Source organism: Apaloderma vittatum, unplaced genomic scaffold (genome assembly GCF_000703405.1).
Source record: "Apaloderma vittatum isolate BGI_N311 unplaced genomic scaffold, ASM70340v1 scaffold16092, whole genome shotgun sequence".
NCBI classification, from domain to species: Eukaryota; Metazoa; Chordata; class Aves; order Trogoniformes; family Trogonidae; genus Apaloderma; species Apaloderma vittatum.
In genome coordinates this window covers 26,701-45,992 of record NW_009702083.1, presented here as the reverse complement: position 1 = coordinate 45,992, position 19,292 = coordinate 26,701, and the positions used below count along the sequence as shown (strand labels likewise).

The 19,292-nt window shown below is 40.6% G+C and overlaps 1 protein-coding gene across 1 annotated transcript; it reads right to left on the bottom strand.

Moving 5' to 3' along the window:
- Nucleotides 1-376: 376 nt before the first annotated feature.
- MRPS6 (mitochondrial ribosomal protein S6) lies at nt 377-17,368 on the bottom strand. The gene is made up of 4 exons (XM_009879410.1): nt 17,248-17,368; nt 12,609-12,640; nt 12,197-12,336; nt 377-968 (listed from the first exon to the last, which is right to left on the bottom strand). Exons 1-4 carry the CDS (start codon nt 17,366-17,368, stop codon nt 788-790), a joined length of 474 nt encoding a protein of 157 aa, XP_009877712.1. The 3' UTR covers nt 377-787.
- Nucleotides 17,369-19,292: the final 1,924 nt, after the last annotated feature.

Sequence of the window (19,292 nt, the reverse complement as noted above, 5' to 3'; positions counted from 1 at the left end):
TTTCACATTGATCACTTTTTCTCTGGTTTTCACAAGAGCAAAAGAAAGACAAGATACTGTTAAGACTGCTTTTTCTCAGTTTGAAATGTCCACCTTGGACTACCTGATGGCAAAACAAATCACCTTTTTTTCTTATGTTCATATATGAGCATAGTTATTCTCTTATCCACCATCTGGAATTTTCTGGCCTTTTCTACAGGAGTAATTTTTTACCTGTATTTTGAACAGAGTTGTTACCGTAAAGAAAGAAGTATGACGTGTCTTTTGGCAGTGTAAGTTATTTTTTCTGCTTTTAAAAAATGAGTCAAGTTTTATTTTTAATCACGCTTTTATTACCTTTTCCAAAAACAAGCAAAAAACCCCACCTCCTACAAATCAAAAAAGCCTCCAACAAATCACATCCTATACTGCTATATTTACACTGTAGACTTCTTAATCTTTTATGTAAATATACATATTTTGAAGTAATCTGTCTTTGGAAAAGAATGCTATTTTTAGCAATCTGATGATGGATAAATCTTCATTATCAATGTAATGCTCTAAGAGAAAAGAAAATCAATTTTCAGAATTGTCAGATATTGAGATAAGCATACAGATTAACTCCATTCAAATTACTTTAAACAAAAAAGAAACCTGAAATGCTACGATAACTTAACGTAGTGTACTATACCACAAACATAACATGGCCAAAACTGATTATTTTTGATGGATGTTAGTTACAACAATTGTTTTCCAAAGCAGAAATAAAAAATTTTTTTAAAAGTTTCAAACGTTCTATTTGGAACAGTCACTTCTTCTTGGCACTTAGTTTATCTTCGTAGTTGACTGGGATTATGCCACTGCATTCTTCTGTCTTTGATACAGGATGCTTTAAAAAAGCACGTCTAATTATATCAATATCACGTCCTAAATGATCCATCATGGTCGATACAATCGAAGGTGGGCCCTCTAAGTCTATCAAAAAATACCTGCAATGAGAAACATACACACAATAAAAACATGCCTGTACTGCCACAACTTTAATTCAAGTAAAAAGAAAAAAAAAATCCAAGTCCTGTGGGATTTATTAAATGAAACTTTCTAATATTTTCTTACATTTTTGTACATTTTTGGTTTGAAATAGGAGCTCAAATCAATAGCCTTGATTTCAAATAAGAAAAGTTCAATTGAAGCAGGCTCAGCCTGAACTTGTTGTTGTACAGCACTTCTTACCCATGGAGATTAAATAGAACTAACTCTTCTTATACCTATTCCATTCACTGCCATACCTTGATTTGAATAGTCTTTAAAAAAAAAAAATAGTAGTAGGGTGACATTCGTTTCAGTTGAAACATGCATCCTCCCTCTTTGAATTCACGGCATTGTTTCTTTGGGGAACAGATGTCAGCGTGAAGCATCTCAAGCTTATACACACACACACGGGCATATTCCTTCCTTTTAAGTTCTGCTTCGGAGCCAAATGGAAATTAAAAAAAAAAAATAGCAAAAGAAACCCAAAGAGATGGAATTATCCTAAATTGGTCATATCTCTGATGCAAGCATGGCTTAAATTTTCAGTATGAGGTCAGGAGTTGAAGCCGGGTACAGGCTATGCCCACTTGCTCAATTCTAATTTTGCTTTTAAAATTCCAGTATTCCCAAACAAGCAAAGAGGTCCACTGTACTTCATGAGCCCTGTTTCAGAGAAGGGACACTATTGCACATTAACTCAATTTCTGATATGCAAATTCAGACCCCACCTCCTAACGTGAGATGTACCTTAAATTCATTAGCAACATTATGCCTGTTTTGCCTGCAAGTTACAAGCAACCTAGTGCCAACCATTGTTAGAATGCAAAAAACAAGTGAGCCATCCACTCTCCCTTGAAATGCTGTGAAAGAACCAGCACTGTCAGGAGCTGTAACCAGAACACTTTTTAATCATTTTGTCTGCATTTGCCATGGCACTAACTACGGCAAGAGCAAGAAGACACTGCAACTGTCTCAGAAATCCTACTGCCGAGAACTAACCATTCGCCTCGTTTCCAAGCCTATGAGTAATTTAAAGGCTACATGTACAGCACAGCACTTCCCACCTAGCTATTTAAGTTCAATCTTTACACATCCCCTTATTACAGCTCCCCCTTCCTCCTGGTCCACTCAAGTACACCTCCCCATGAAGCATCAGTATAACCCCAAAGTGAATGAAGTCCTATTACACAAGCAGAATCAAGCATCCCAGTTTGATTTAAAAACTGTATCTTAACAGAGAGGACTACCTGTTCTGCAAGAGGTACCGATTCTTACTAAGTCAACTATAGTGAGACCATCACAGTCCATCTTCGTAAAGGTAATCTTGGAGCATAAGTCCCCAAGACCAGGAGCTGAACTGGGAGTTTGAACATGTAATACAGGAGATGGGTTCATGAATGACAGACACACTTGTGTTCTTCACGCCTCAGAGAGTTCATTTTCATCCAACTAAATGTGTTACTGCAAAAATATTACACACAGAGGAGACGAGTCGTGCCAGAAATGACTCAAGCAGCGTGTGCTGGATTACTGCACAGGGGTGGAACCCACCCGTGGAAAACACAATGAAGATGCTTCTCTTGAGCCAGACATCCTCATCCTGAAGCTCTTACGCAGGCTTCTTGAAGTCTTTTCCAGAAAGATCAGACTGAAGCACTGAACTCCTGTATGTGAGGGGTCTGACAGCAAAAAAATCTGCCTGCAGCTCATACTGAAGCAACGATTCCTCCAGAACAGATACCCAGCTGGTGCGGGCTGTGACCGAGCCTCGCTGAAGCCAAGGGACCGGTGCCAGGTCACGTCAGCGAAGGTGCAGCAGAGCTACTGAGAGCTACAGGAATGACCTGCCTCAAGGATTTGAAGGAAATCTGGTGGGCTCAGTCCTCCTCACAAATCCTCCCAGGCTTCAACGGGGAAGATGATCTGGCTTAACATATTTGGAAAACCAAACTGCCTACTGTGTTCTGGTCTCCAAAATGAAGAGATGCCACCAGGTTAAAAGTTTAGGGAGAGAAACAGTTTTTAAGCTTGGGCAGTTTGTTAAAATACTGCATAGCAACATCTGAAGGACGCACACCCCTTAAAAGGGAAAGTCATATTTTCTGTTAAAGCCATTTAAAGCCACTGGTAAATTTAACAGATGACACTTAACTCTTCTCCTTGGGAAGAAGCCTTCCAAGTCCTCTCATGGTTGCAACTAACAGAAAGGAGGATGGAGGAAGAAATTCTAGCTTGTGATCCATCAGGACATTCATGCCTCCGTTCCTTAGAAAAAACACTATTTCGTATTGCAATCCTTGCTCTTTGCTGCACCATTCTAGTCCCACCATTTCTTGAGATTTTAATTTCATTTCTGCTTGCAAGTCATACGCTGCTTTTCATTGTGTTCCTAAAACAGCAATAGTTTTGTGTTGGTTTTTTTTTTCCTCCAAGGCTGCTTTGCAACTTTGTGCTTTCTCTCACATTAGCAAAGGGTGGAAATTTCCACTGACGCACTGTTGATAACTGAAGGAGAAGGGGGGGATGGGAGGATGAGCTGTTACAGCATATCTTTATGAGTCCTCACAGAATAGGTATTTTATCTGACGATACAAAACTGCAGTAATTGGGGACAATGGGAGTTTTTAAAAACAACCACCACTCTTCAACGTTAACAAGCATTGACTGCCTTTCTGTGCCAAAAAGATAGACGGAGAAGAGGGTCAGTGTAAAAAAAAATAAAAATCTTATTTCTTCATTAAACAAAGGGAAGAAACTAAAGGCTGCAAAAGCAATAACCAAACACAATTGACAATGCAATCCATAAGGAAATCTGGAATCCCTTCCACCTCCAATATACACATTTAAATCAGCTGTCACTGGGCCATGGGGTTTTTTTAATCCACCCTCAATAAGGCATGCAGGAACCTTAATTTCAGCTAGTGATCTATGACCTGATGTGCAATGCTGTAGCTACTGTTTGTGTAGTAAACAAAACCAAACCCTGGTGAGACCGAAAGATAGGGAAAAATACAGGAATGCAGGAGGGAAACCACCTCATTCTTGCAAGCGAAAATGCAAAAGCATTTAGGCTCTCTAGGACTCGGTCGAGTCATCAGGGGAGAAATGCAGGAAAATTCCACTGATTCACTATGAGACCACAGTTATTTTTGTCATCCTGCTCAACCGTAAATAGGAGGATGATTTAAATACAGGAGAGCAGACTGAAACATATTAAAACAACAACATTAACTGGGGAAAAAAAAAAATCATACAATCTCAAATGAAGGAGGACATGCCTTTGCACAAGGAGAAAAAAAAAAAGGAACCAAAGCCATGCTACATTTATCTTTTTTAACACATTCAAGCCAAAAATTGTTTGAACCTTCAGTCCTAAGGATACTCAAATATTTTGCTTTCAGACAGACAGCCTAGGATTTCAAAGAAGCCTGAAAAGCACCTGGATCAAAACTCGCTTTTAAATCCTCCTGGAACACGCCTGTCAGCTTGGGGAGCTGAGGGAAAAGCACACATATGGTGGACTTGGAAGAGGCTGTGTGGTTCCCCTAAAAAATGTATGATTAAATTTCTCCTTTACATAGCGGCAGTAAGTGTATGTAAGCTTCCCCAGCAGTGAGGTGGAAGATACAAGGGAAAGAAAATATTCTGACAAACAGGTAGAGGTAAAGCATTGAACAGAAAAACGGGAAACCACCTAGAGGAAAGCAAGCTGCGGCACTCACCTGAGAGCAGCTGGACATGCCTTCTTAGTAAGGAAATCCTATATAAATCGGGTTTTTTACTACCTGAATGATCACTTCACCATTGGGACCACTGCATTGCTCTGAAGAGAGGTAGTTTGGTTTTCTTCTCAACTCTTATGGTAGCTACACTTCCTCAGCAGGGCAAGCAGCAATGCTCATGCTCAGAAGGATTATCATTTTTGTAGCTGGAAGGATTAGTACATGTGTTACTTTTAGCTTTTTAAAAATCCTTATGAAATAGACAGAAGTCCCTTGAAAACCTCCTGAAGTACCAGATCCAAACTAAAAGCTGGTATCTCAGTGACTAACCTGTCCCATATAGCAATGACGCAAACAATCCATAATGAGCAAGTACTTTGGGGAGGAATACATTTCACCATCCACAGTCTTGAGAAATTTCATTTGCCCAATACCACACATAAACACTTGTTATTTGGGTAATTAAATAATGGGAAAATATTTTGCAGTGTTGCAGAAAAACAAAAACTACCACTAAAATGCAAAAGAGAAATGACCCTGACTATTTGGACTATCTGAAAAGACATGCTCATTGGGCAGCATTTGAAAAGCTTGCAAAATTGTTACGAGCAGGGCTTAAGTTACACAGCAAGTATTAATTCTGCTTCTATCTCTTCTCTGCCTTTTGTATAATTTAGAGCTTAAAAAAACTCAAAAAACCCAAAATGGTGACTGATTCACATCCCATCAAGTCCACTATTTGAGAGTGGCCACTACATTTACTCAATGTGCTTGCACAAGTACACTGCCCAGTTTTATGCATCAGAAAATGATACTGCCACCTCAACATCACAAACTACTGCACAGCATCATTTCTACCGAAAAGCACCAAGATTGCAAGTTGCACTCTCACAGGCAAGGCGAAGGAAAAGAAAGGACATTTCAGGGCTCTGATACTTGAGGGACATCCACACTTACATGTATGTGCATATGGACAAAAACATCTGAAGGAAAAGTAATGGTTTAATTCATCAATGAAGAAAGCCCCATCTAGTGGAAGAAGACAATCAATTTAGCAGAAATGTGTGTAACGCTTAAATATTTGTTCTCATCCAAGTGCCTTACACACCCAGAATTCCTTTTTGCTGCAATAGATCAAGATGTTCTAAAGTTTGAACTGAAACAAATACCACAGGTTGTGCATTAGCTATAGATTTAGTTTGGAGGTGTTAAGAAACAAAAGTTTGCAACCTCTTTTCTGTTTTTCTTTCCTCTTCTTTGGTCTTCGATAGCCACGAAAATAATCAAGAGAGTCTACCTGAGTGAAGCTAAACATGTTGGCAGATTTATCTGCAGGATGAAGTCCTTTAACTATGCAACAGTTTGTATTTTACTAGGGGTTGGGGAGAAGAGGGTTGTTAAAACTTGTAAGCACTCCATAGAAAACTCCAATTGGTGACTATTATTTTACTCTTACAAATAAAGTAAATAAAATAGTATCCAGACAGCGTGGGTTACTGAAAGACACTTTGGCATCTCTTGTCCACATGGAATACTATTTTGCCACAAGCTGTTTGTTTAAAAATAAGTTGTGTAAGTGTCGTTCCTAAGCCCAGATGCTTTAAGAGGGAAAGTTCGAACATGCAACGTAATTTACATAGATATGTTTCCAAAACATTCAAGTATTTTAAGACAACACAATGCTCAATTGCTGAAAAACTCCTCTCAATAACTATCTATTCCTTGTGTATTAGGGCCACTGAGGCACCAAGAAGTGAGAGTCATGTCTCCTTCCCTGAGCACGCGCTTTGGCAAAGCGACATTGCATCCCACACCACAGAACAGAGGCAGAATCCAAGGTGCTCTCGCAGGAGGGTCGACCCCATCAGAGCCTAAACCATCCAGGGGAGGCAGGAGTGATTCGTGGGAAGGCCAGGACAGCCTCCCAGCCTTCCCCACCATGTCAGGGGGGAGGCTGGTACTGGAGCTCCCAGCTCCTGGGGTGTAATCGCAGCGCTCTACGGCCTGGAAGCCAAGTTGAGTTCATCGTGCTCCCTGTCCTTGAGAAAGGACGTCCTCGTCTTGTTGTTTTTTTCCCCAACACATGAGTCCACAGCGCAACTGAAACCGCAACATGGATTTTCTGACTCCTGACTCCATTAGATGCCTTCGACATACATTTTCTGTACTCTTCAGTGGACCCTGGCAATCACCAGAGTCCCTGCACACCTCCTACAGAAAATTCCTCATGCTCATGTTACGATAAGCTCCCAAAATACAATTTAGCAAGAACAAAAGTAAGACCTGAGTTTGCTATTTCAGAGAACAAGTGGGCTGATGAGATAACTGAAAGTGAACAGCAAAACAAAAAGATTAAGAGACAAGCAAGCAAATAACAAAAGAAAATTGCCACCCTTTCAAAATCAAATTTGAAAGACAAAAAACCAAGGCAATGAAAAACTGGCAAATAGAACGTGGAAATTGTTATGAATAATCAGAATTACACACAGTTTAGCTGGAGAACTCACAAATAAAGTAAATGAAATAACAAAAATGTGGGGAGAAAGGTCTAAAAACATTACTATATTACACATAGATTTAATAGAGGAAAGCACATAGACAAAACAAAGTAGAAAGGCCGCAGTGCTCTACCAATTTACAAAACCGTACTAAATCTAAGCACTGCCCAGTCTAACGTATATCATCTTTTCTACAACAGAGATAAAAATAAGAATTGAAGCAACATTGTGTGTGCATATAATAAAATCACTGACAACAAATCTCTAGAGGACATGCATTCAAAATCCAGTTACACCTGGCCACTTTCTTCTCTCCAAAGCCTCATCACAGCTCTTTCCAGTTTAATAGATTCCCGGACTGCAAAAATGTCTGAGCTATTACCTTCCCAAAGGAAGGTCTGAATCTTGTTTTTTTTTAAAAGATCTGTTTTGCAGCTGCCCTTGTACCATCTGCCCTAAAGTAAAAATACCCTACATACCAACCACGTCCCCCAAACCACCTTCTCTATCTGATGCCCTGAGGCACAGCGCGTCACAAGCATATGATTAAGGCATGGCCTCGCAAGGCCAAAGAAAACAGGTATGCCGCAAAGTGCAAACCCGCAGACTGCACTACCAAGATCTATCATTTTACAAGTAGTTGCAATATCCTCCACTTTAGCCCTGACCAAATATGCACCAACAGCTCTGCAGTGTCATCACCGAGCCCCAGTCTGGACCCTTTATTTAAAAGCTGCTTTTAGGGATTCGGTGACTCTGTGTCATCTTGAACAAATCCAGACTTTAACATTCCTTGAATTCAAATCCTAGCACACACCTTATTTAAATCAGTTCACTTGTGTTTATTCCAGAAATAAGCACCTCCTCGCACATGTAAAACAATATTTAAAAAAAACCCAAACTGTATCGTGTTAAAAGCAATTAAAATACAACTCATTAAAAATTATAAACAAGTAGTGCCTAGTAGAACAAGTATTTGGCAAAAATCTATTGCCCATCAGGAGATAAAGTTGCTAAATCTTATTTACATTCTTCCTCTGTTTTTTCAGAGGCATCGTGGCCATTGGCAAGTCATTCAGGCTCGATGACCCAACTTAACTTACATATCTAACCCACACTGGAATCAACGTGCCCCTTCCACCTTACAGAGGAATAAAATGTGACTATTGTTTGTTAAAATTTTGTGAGCTGCTATTTGAATCATGCTCTCAAACACTTTAAAAACAAAATATTAATGATCTACTACAGCAACTAACACCGTAAGTGTGAATTAGCAGCTAATTCAACCTCAGTTTAAAATATTAGTAAACCAGTGATTCAAGTTTGATTCTTCAGGCATATCCACACAGTTCCTGAAACACACTATTTTCATAATTACTTAAATGCAAAAACTGTCAATAGTAGGTCTCAAAAAAAAAAAAAGAGGGTAGTTTCCACCAAAAGAGATGCATTTTAGAGAAATGTATTCAAGAGAAAGACCTAAATTTGTTTTAATATACCCTCAATGCCCATGCACCACCTGCTCAGTGAATATAATTTCCTGAGAAGAAATAAGTCAATTATTCCTATGATCTGAGGTCTTCAAAGCTGCCTGGGAGAGTAAAACTGCTCATTCCAGTGACAGCTGTGGGCCACAATCCCCTGTGACAGGCTTTGAAAAATCTCAGCTTTACAGATCAATTGGCAGTAAAATTCTCATTCTCTGCAAAGTCTTCTGGATATTCTTAAATTTGTAATGTGCCTGTAATGCAGTATATCCGAGACAGATGATGCCAAAGCACTATAGAACTCAGAGGGGAAAAAGCACTTTATAAAGGAGACAACCGTCCTCCCTATTGACTTATGAATATGTATTTTCCTGTTTAATTCTTTACCGTTCACTAAAGACGCTACCAAAACCTGGCTGAGTCCAGCAGCAGCTTTACCGGCAACACATCACGTTTTTGGGTCCTTTTGCTGTCAATTGCTCAGTTTCACAAGACACTGTATTTATATCTTGCAGTTAAAAATGGAATTACCTGAATGCATAAAACGCACAGGAAAAGTCTGGGAGAAGGATGACTGCTAGGCTCACCACCGAGCATGTCCCAGCTGTCGCTGCCCTAATGACAGCCCCTGATTTGAGGTTGAGAGATGGAGCCTGGGCAGCGCTGAGAGTTTTATGAGTGAGCAAAGCCAGGCTCCCCACGCTGCTGAGGAAGATTGCTTCCGTTTGTTGTGTTGCATTCATTTTCATAGGATTTGTTGCTCCGAATATTGCGTTCCTTAAATTTTAATTGACCAGCCAGGAGGTCCAAGGAAGTAACAGATTCAGCATACATCTTAAGTCTCCAACCATTTACATACTATTGGAAAATAAACTAGCTGAAGCTCTGCTAAGAATTATAATACTAAAAAAAAATTTTAAAAAAAGCAAACAAAAAATCCCACAAAATCAAATGCTTTGACAGATTCAACACTCTCCCCCCCAACAGATACATAATATCATTTGCACTCTCACAGAAGCCTTTTCAGTTATTCCAAACTAATGAAAAGGTGACATACACTGTACTACTAAATACACCACTATACACCAACTTGCTAAGAAAGGGAACGTAAACAGAATTAAAAATGGGCTATGAAGAAGAAAAGACCTTAGGATTTCTTAGTAAACACAGGTGTATATCCAGCTTAGTGAGGTATCTTGAAAAGCCTTTTTATTTTCCTTTTTAACTTCATCCTGCTAAAAAAAAAGATTACTTTTTACAGGTGGTGAGAAGTAAAACTGACTGATTTTATAAGGTAGATCAAGAATTAACTTTCATTTCCTGTTCCTACATTATGTTTAATATCCTGAGTATTCTTCAGATCGTGTAAAATATTAGATAGTATACCATACCCATACACTGAACTTCAATCTCTTCAGCAAAATCTACAGAAATACAATTCTCCAACATTACCAGATACTGAAATTGCTTGCTGCTTCCCCTTGCAATAACACATCTCCTGAATCTGACTTCTCCAATTAAAAGCACACAAAAACTATTTCCTGTAGTGCCTTCTCTCAATCACTTCTCCTTTCTGAAACATCAGGCAACTGAGGGGAAGGAACGACCGTATTCAAATACAGAGGATCCAAATTCAGGGTAAGCAGAATGACTGCTGATATTTATTGACTCCTGAATTGGGAGGTGGAAGAGGAACAGCAATGGTGACATTAACCTGAGGGCTTCCTGCCCATGTTTCAAGACTCGATCACAATTATTTGCTACTAAACCCTTGTCTCATTCAGAACACAAAATACGCCTGCTCTAAGGACTCTGCAAATAAGAGACTTATGGTCCACAGATCCTCCTTATTAAGTAGGTAATCTGCTAGAATGTAAACTAGTTTATGTCTGAAAGATCATCTGGAGAAACGGCTTCCGTTCATCTCTGCTACATAGTTCTTGTGATGCTGGTTACTGCCTTCTCCTGTTCTGGTTTCTCTGCTGAAGAACCCAAGACTTGATCTGCCCAAGTACTGCCACCCTAGTGGAAACTGTCATCTGAAGTGGTGAAATGTTGGAGTGCTAAGCACTCTAGAAAGAAAAACACAAAAAACCTAGAAGCCTAAAGTCTCAACTTCAGCATCCAAAATCAGTGAGACCTAGTCCCTCTGCATTAGCTCCTCACCTGTAAAGGAGAGTAACACCAGGTCCTCGTTCTGCTGAAGCTGTCAGAAAAGACTTTAATGCTTACAGAAGACTTCTACTTCAACAGAAGGATGAGTTAATTAGTAATTCCATCTTGAGACACAACTTGGATTAGCCCACATGTGTAGGCAACAACACTTCATCCTGAACTGCAAAACTGGCAGGATCAAGCCACGTTTAAAAGGACACCACAGAGCAGGAGCGCAAGACCATGACGGCCACAACGGTGTTACTTTCAGTTGAGTAACAGGCACATGGTGGAGATTTCCTTCCCTATCCTTTCTGTCAGTCTGCTTCAACTGGCAGCTGTCACCACTCCCACTTCACAGGAGAATGAAGAGGTCCTCAGAAGAGGGAGTGAAACCATGAGACACCTCCTGGGGAGATGATCTGAGAAGGGCTTCGTAAAAAGGTGCACCTCTGGAGTCACCTCACCTTCCCTAGTTCCAAACACCCCTCAAGGAAGACGGTAGATAGGCAGGTTGGCCAACCATCCAATTATGATTATGCACCATTGCGTTACAGGAAATAGGAGGAGCACGTTGCTAATTGCTCTTTTGATTACAGCAGGCAGCCCCAGCGCAGCGCGAGTTGCTTAGCAACACATCTCAGTCCTTGCGAGAGTCAGCAACCAAGAGAGTCAGCATCCATTTCGGAGGTAGCCTCAAGGAGCAACAAGACACCAGCAGTGTAAGCAAGCAGGGGTTGTGATCCACAGCACCTTCTTCTGCACTCTGGGGGAAGCCAAACATCCGAGATGCCAATTCACAGCTTCATTTACATTCAGTGTACTTTCCGTAAGCCACACGGTCATCTTCAGCATCCTTAACAAGCATGGTATCAGCAGCACAAGAAAGGGTACACATGGTAATTAACATTTAGTTCAGATGTGTTAGAGAAAAAGAAGCAACCCTGCCAATTAGCAACCAGCAGATTAAGTACAACTTTTATCAGTAAACAGCCTGCCTGTCTTGGAGAAGAGTTATATAAAAATGATAGAACAAAATAACATTATGTACTTTGGAGAAAGTAGTTCTGCAGGCCTGGACTTGGGCTACTTGCAACACGACGACTAAACCCTAACAAAAAGCCGACACTATGCAAAATAAAAGACACAAAGCACTTGAAGCAGAACACACCCATGCCCAAACAGCCACACAACCCATTACTGAGATCACACACAGTGCAGGTGTACTCCCAAAAAGCACAAGCAAGTCCAAACAATGAGAGACACTTGTGTACATTTTAAATGAGCACTGAAAGGATTTTAAGCAAAAATGTGTCATGCATACCCTCCTCTTCTGTGGCGCTCCTTGTGCTTGGATATTTTGTAAGGCAGTGACCTTTCTCCCAGGTTTTCCAGGTTCCTCACAATGGCTCCTCTCTCCATAAGAGCCTCAACAGTGCGCTTCAGCACAGCTGCAGTCTCAGGCTTGAGAAGAAAAGAAAAAAAAGAAAGCGGGAAATGTACACAAATCTGGTTAATTTTATTACGCGATTAGAAAGGACATCTGTACTTGCACAGCTCAGCGCTGGAAGACACCATCCGGTAACTGGAAGCAGAACTCCTCCTAAAGCAGAACATTTTATAGAACAAACAACAAACTCCTTTGTGAATTACAACAACAGCAAAGTTTCCACCAATTTCAAAGCCAGGCCCCAGCAACAACAGGAAGAAGGAACTAGTTAATGGATTTAACTCACCTGGTACCACTTTGGCTGACCTTTGCACAGGTCTAAGTAAATATACGCAGCAAAGTGCAATTATGAATTGGCAACAGTTTTAAGGTTCCCAGACCACTGATGCCTGACATTGTTCACCACAACAATTCAAGTGAACAGTGTGGGGGGAACGCTAATCTGTGGCTTGTGCCATATTCATTTTACATTGTCATTTCAGCTGCACGTGCATAATAGATATTTGGACCCGTGGCTAAATCACTGCACATCTCATTACTTTGGCATAGTCGACAACCAAGCCTTTTTAAAAGTTAAGGAACTGACGTGCAGTAATTAGTCTAACATGCAGAGATTTCATTCCTTAGAAAAACAAGTTTGAGGGACAGGCAGCCAAAAAAACAGTAGGTAAAACAGATGCATCGTTTTCTTGCTCACTGTGTATCAGGGCTCTTTAGAGCGCTGAATCATTTTGGTAATGGCACTCAACAATATCTATGAAAATGTTCATAAAGTACAAATTAGAATGTTTTGAAAACAACTGCAAACTTATACAGTCTCAGCAACAAGAAGTATTTTAAGAAACAGTTCTCCTACAGAGAAAGGAAACTAACTGGATGTCCAGACAAACAGAAACTAAACTGTATAGCTTCCTTCCATGCTCCTTGCAACATTTGGCATCAGTCTATATTCCCAAGTCTAATTGTTTGGTGAGATGGCAATAGCCATTATCGGAAGAGAGATATTTTTCACCTTTATTCAGATTTTGTTAAATCAGACCACCATAATAAATTCACTGCCCCTTCTCAGCCAGAAGAAAACTTGTGTAAGCCTTCAATTACCTTAGGTATGAGATAATTGAGACTCAGTTTCCTAAGTCTAAGGTAGAGATGTATACCAAGAAAAAAGGGTTGCCTAATGTCTGGATTCCCTAATGGAAACTGGTGGGAAAAGGTGGTACCAGAGTCTCAAAACACACACATCCTCACAGCCCATTCTCTAGCAAGTGAAATTTCTTTTTCATTTTCCTGAGGATACAAAGCAATATGAAAGAGCCTCCTAAGACTGAGCAGAGATGTTCAGTGTGTGACTTTTTGCAATATTGGCTGCTCCTTGAAAGAACTGAAGCATAGGCAGCCTTAAATGTTTTCTTGTTTCCATGGGCTAACTGCAGCCTGTGGCAGCCAAGGAATCAATCACAGAATCACACCTACTGCTCCTCACTATCCATCAGAAATTTTATCCCTCTTTCTCCAGCTGCATAAACTGTTTGAGAAATTTATTTTCAACACAAAGGGCCTATCAGCAAAAATATCTGAACTTTTTTTCAACATATCTTTAGATTATCAGGAGGACAGAGCCAGGCTCTTCTCAGGGATGTCCAATGACAGGACACGGGGCAACAGGAGCAAGCTGGAGCATAGGAGGTTCCATAAAAACATTAGGAAAAACTTTTTCACTGTGAGGGTGACGGAGCCCTGGCACAGGCTGCCCAGGGAGGTTGTGGAGTCTCCTTCTCTAGAGACTTTCAAAACCTGATTGACACGTTCCTGTGTGACCTACTGTAGGTGATCCTGCTCTGGCAGGGGAGTTGGACTAAATGATCTTTCAAGGTCCGTTCCAATGCCTGATATTCTGTGATTATGCTGTAAAACAGTTACGAGGACCAGACAAGGACGTTCATACATGAAGAAATGTTGCTACCTTGCATTAAAACTGTTGGTTTTTACAAGTATTTCTTGTCACGGTGTGAAAAATGAGGATGAAGGGATAAAGAGATTTTATACTATATTAATTTATATAATATTTTGGATCTAAATCAGGAATAGCACTGTTTTTTTTTTCAGTTGACTTAGGATGGCTGCTTTCACTACCACTTGTTAGTTTTTCATGCTTAGAACTTACTTCCCCAAAAGGTCTGCAGAGCTTATTGGCTCTCCTCACAACTCCTTTTGGCCTCTTGCCACAAAGCAAGCCATTCCTACAAATGTTACAGGGATGTGAATTTCTGAGATGTCTAAAACTCAGTTGAGCTTACCTGGAACTAACTCAGTGTGTTTAAAACTTACAAAGGAGAAACTGACAGATGGACAGGCAGACTACAACTATACAGCTCTTTGCTAGAAAAATAACATAAAACCAATTCTGTAAAATCATATAGGTATTTGCATGTTGATGCTACAGCTGATGATGTTGACCACCTGTTGATGCCATGGTAATACTTCCATTTTCCCCTTTAAATCTATCCCTTGCATACTAGAATCAAATACTAGAGTATCCCATCAACACAAGGATTTTCTTCCAAGACTGGATTCTTAGTCTTCTCTTTATGCTCATATTTTGCGTTACTTTTCAGCAGTGACACACAATCCTCCCTCTCTCCACAAACCCAAGAAGGACAAGCAAATATTATAAGAGAAGAACTGGGAAGTGGCAGCAGTGGCACATTACTCCCTCAGTACTTTGAGCAGTACTCAAGGAATGGGAAGGGTGACTGTGAAATCTGTTAGCTGAGCTGACAGGACTGAAGGTGAAGAACAGGATCAAGAAAAAACAAGTAAGGATATCGAGTACTGTCTTCACAATAATGTCAGCAACTAGGAGCGAGCATAGAACAAAATCTCTTATTCTGCATTACACCCACATGTTGTTTTGTCAAGGTGAAAAGTGTTTTTTGAAGCCTCTGCTATTGGAGAAGCATCAGCAACAGCCAGAGAAAGGTTGTAGCTCTGTATAACCTGACCCTGTCCTCCGCACTCCTCAAATACCAAAACACAAGGGCAGAAAGGGTAGCAGAGGCTCTTTTAACACCTTCCCCATAAAGAATTTCTACCCAAGCTCCTCACAGCTGTTTTAACCTGACTTACACAGCATAGAGGTGGGAGAAGCTGGCCCAAACTCTAGACAGGTTTTACGACGCACCCATCAGTGCAAGATCTCAGCACTTAAACTCATCTCAATCAGGAACTGCTGTTGAGATGACCTCACTCATTGTCAAGCAGCAGCTTCACACAGGAAAGCCAAAAACTAGGGTAACAGAGCTGCCAGTGATATCCATAGTTTAATGCTGTAAGAACCATACCCGAAATCTGGCTTTAGGAAAGAAGAGAAAAACAAGAACAAGTCGGTTTGTGAAACATACACCAAGGTAAGCATTACTATCTAGGTTTTGCCTTTCAAACAAGAATCTGACACCAATCGCTAGGATCTTACTTACCCACATTAGTAAGGGAAATAAGCAGTTTTAGGAGAGAAAGGGCAGCTAACCTAACAGCTTGAATATTTTGTGCGCTCCAGTGCACCTATAGTGATTCCAACCCTAGGCTTGAAAATACACTCATGGAAAGCAACAGGATCTGCCATTCTTCTCCCACTGTGCCTGCTGTGTGTGGTTAGGTTGCAGAAGCCTTCATAGTGCTCAGACAATTATTGCAGGAGAAATCCGTCAGGTCAATGAATAAAAATACAGTTAAGTTTACTGTTGCTACTTGTCTCCCACTTGCATGAAAAAATGCTGATCCTTAAACAGAGCTCCGTACAAAAGTCTTAATTGTTTGAGACCATTAGACAAACAACTGTATGTCCAGGTGGTGTCGTCTGACATACCCTTCTTAACAACCACGTAGATTTAAGTTAAACGTTACTGAGTAAGCTTATTGCTCTATATCGCTTGTACCCTCAAATGACACGTAAGTTTTTTTGTCTCTTTTATACATGCCAACAGATCAGCACATTCTCTGAGTGGCTGCATGTCCAACATGATGTGCAGTTTCTAAACACAATGAAGCCTAAGATCAAGTCCCATGTATTTAAAAAACAAGACAAAAAGAACAAGAAAAGAAAGCCACAGATTTCTACATTAAGGATTGTAAAATATTACGCGTTTCTGCAACCTCTCCACTTGTGGACATACTCTGAAAACATAAACTAATTGTTGGTTTTGAAAGCTTGTCACTGTAATCTCTCTCATTTTTCCTCTCCCAAAACGATCATGGTTTATCATAGCTTGCCTAAAGCCATCAACCAAACTATATATAGGCTAGCTTTCGCTAACCATAATATCCACAGACACAGGTTCCTCGGTTTGCCTCAGAGCCAGACCAGTTGAGGACATAGGAAATGGTATTGCCTGGCTCCCAACCCTGGAGCCACAACATTTTTTCCTGAACAGCCAACGCTAACTCCAGCACCACAGATGTGGGGAAGCAAAGATGAGGGAAAGAAAAGGAAAAAATGGAAGCTAGTGCCAGCACATCCACGCTGGATAGCAAGAAGCGCTAGCAAGAGTATGTAAACCCTAGTATGTAATTCTAGCTCTGGTTTCAAGCCAGAGCCCTTTCAAACTGGTTTTGCCCTTAGTGAACTTGGGGAATTTTACTAGTGACCTTGGTTCACTATCATTCCGCCACCTGGTACCCAGAAAGGTACAGCCCTACAGACCCAGCTAAGCCATGGAAGGAAGAGGAAGGAGGTCACTGCAGACTGTCCAAGGGCTTCTTGGAAAACTCCCCCTGGAAGGAATAACTGAAGGACTATTGCCTACAGATCATAATCTCCCACTCCTCTACCCCCACTTTTTTCTTTCAACTTACAGCTGCCCAGAAGAAACCTGCCCTGTATCTGCCAGGCAAAACAACTGCAACAGAGGTTACGCTAGCAAACATACTTCCTGTTTGTTGTTGGCCTTCTCCATGGATAAGAATCGCTGCAGCCCTGTTTGCCATGTGGTTGCACTGCGAGGGAGACCCCACAGAGCCGCTGCTGATGTTTGCAGGAACTACATGCATCGTGATCACCAGGCACCTTTCCACAAAGAGCACATTTCAGTTAATTTAAAAATCCACAATTCCCATGAAGTTGTACATAGCCCCAGGTGTCACATAAACCACAGCTGAATGCCACGGTCTCAGCACTTCCACCGTACCTTTCTGGCTTCTCTGTTTCTCCTCACCAGTCTTTCAGCTTTGCATAATAAACATCACCCAAGTGAGCAGAAAGCTGTTTAATCCACAGCCTTCTCCAGCATCTCACCAAATTTCACAAATGGAAATCAATTACCACCCAGAATCAAAGCCACAGACACACAGTAATAATGAGCAAGTAGTGCAACACAGCACCAACAAGCTCTTCTTGAGAGGAGCGTTATGTACCACCAACCACCATGTGTAAAAACCATGCTATAGGTTTTTTATCAGTCATACAGAACTCACATGGCAATTAGCAAGCATAATAAAAATAAGTGAAAAGGAAAAAAAGAGGGAAATACTCTGATAATAAAATATCCTCTGTTCTACTAGAGTCCAAAAAGACATGAGCTTGTCAGCCATGAAACTTGAAAGAATAGCTTAGAAGCAGACCAAAAACATGGCAGGGGCTTAAAATAAAGGTTTTGTAATGCTGATGTCTCCAAAAAAAAAAAAAAAAAAGAGCCACCCACCCAATCCTAAAGGGAAGGACAACACTGTGGCCAGAACTAGAGCCATGTGAAAGGACTCTGTGCCACTGCCCAATTTTCGATAGCTGGCCAGAGGGAGGTCGAGAGATGACAGAAAGTCAAAGGGATAGAAAAAACAGAACTGGCTAAAAAAGAAGCCTTCTCAAGCCATCAAAGGTCCTCTGAGGAAGCAGAAAGCAAATACTTAGTTTTAGGGCTAGGAGTGTACTCAGGCTCTTCTGACAACTTATTCAGTTGAACAGGAAGCATTTAAAGTTAGTGGGGATATCTTAAATTATAAACAGAAAGAAATCCATCATAATTAGTTTGATTACCCCTTCAACATAGCAACAGTAGGATAAAATTATTATATTATCTTTATTTGATGTTGTTAAACAGTTAGAAAAGGTTGTTCTGAGATTATTTACTGATGTGGAAATCAAAGAATGCAGAATCTATGTTTGGAGTAAAGCTGCAATTCAAAAGCAGCAAAAATAAGGGAGAATAACTCCAATTCCTTACTGTCATTTACTACATAATAAAACACTAGAAACTCATTAGTGAAAATGATAAAAAAACCCCCACACATATATTTGAACTAGCCAAGATCAACACTGGCAAAAGAAAGAAGAGCTTTGCAAAAAGAAACAAGGGGAAGCTGGAAAAAGTCATTTAATTGTCACCCCCTGGTTTCAGTACACAAGAAGATACAGCAAACGGATGAAAAAATAATCAGCAGATTAAGAATGGACAGCAAAGAAAAAAATGACTGCTAATATTAGTAAAAGCCATAGCCAGGCATACAGCACAACCTGTGGCAGAGCTGGTCTTTATCTGCCTCAGGTACAAGCTTCCACTCGTGGCGCAAGATGTGAAGCTGCAATTACTATAAAAGCATAACACAGAACAGCAAGGATAGGTGCCATGCAGAAAAGATCAATATAAAAAGCAGTAGATCAAGCAAACAGAAGATATAGGAGCCGTGCTGCACCCCTGCTAAAAAGGGCCTGCATGTGCCTGACAAGCATAATTGGGATGTCCAGAAATGGAACAACAAAAATGTGAGGACTCTGCCTGGAAGTTCAGACCCAGGCAGGGGTGGGGAGGGATTAGTCTAGGAAAAGCTGGACATGGGGCAGAACTATAGGTAGGGACAGAGATTTCTTTAACTACAACACTATAATTTTCCCCGATCTAGAATAAGGAACAACTGGGAGAAACCCAGATGCTCCTGAACGCATTTTGTATTTCAAATATTGATTGAAGGAGAAGGTGTG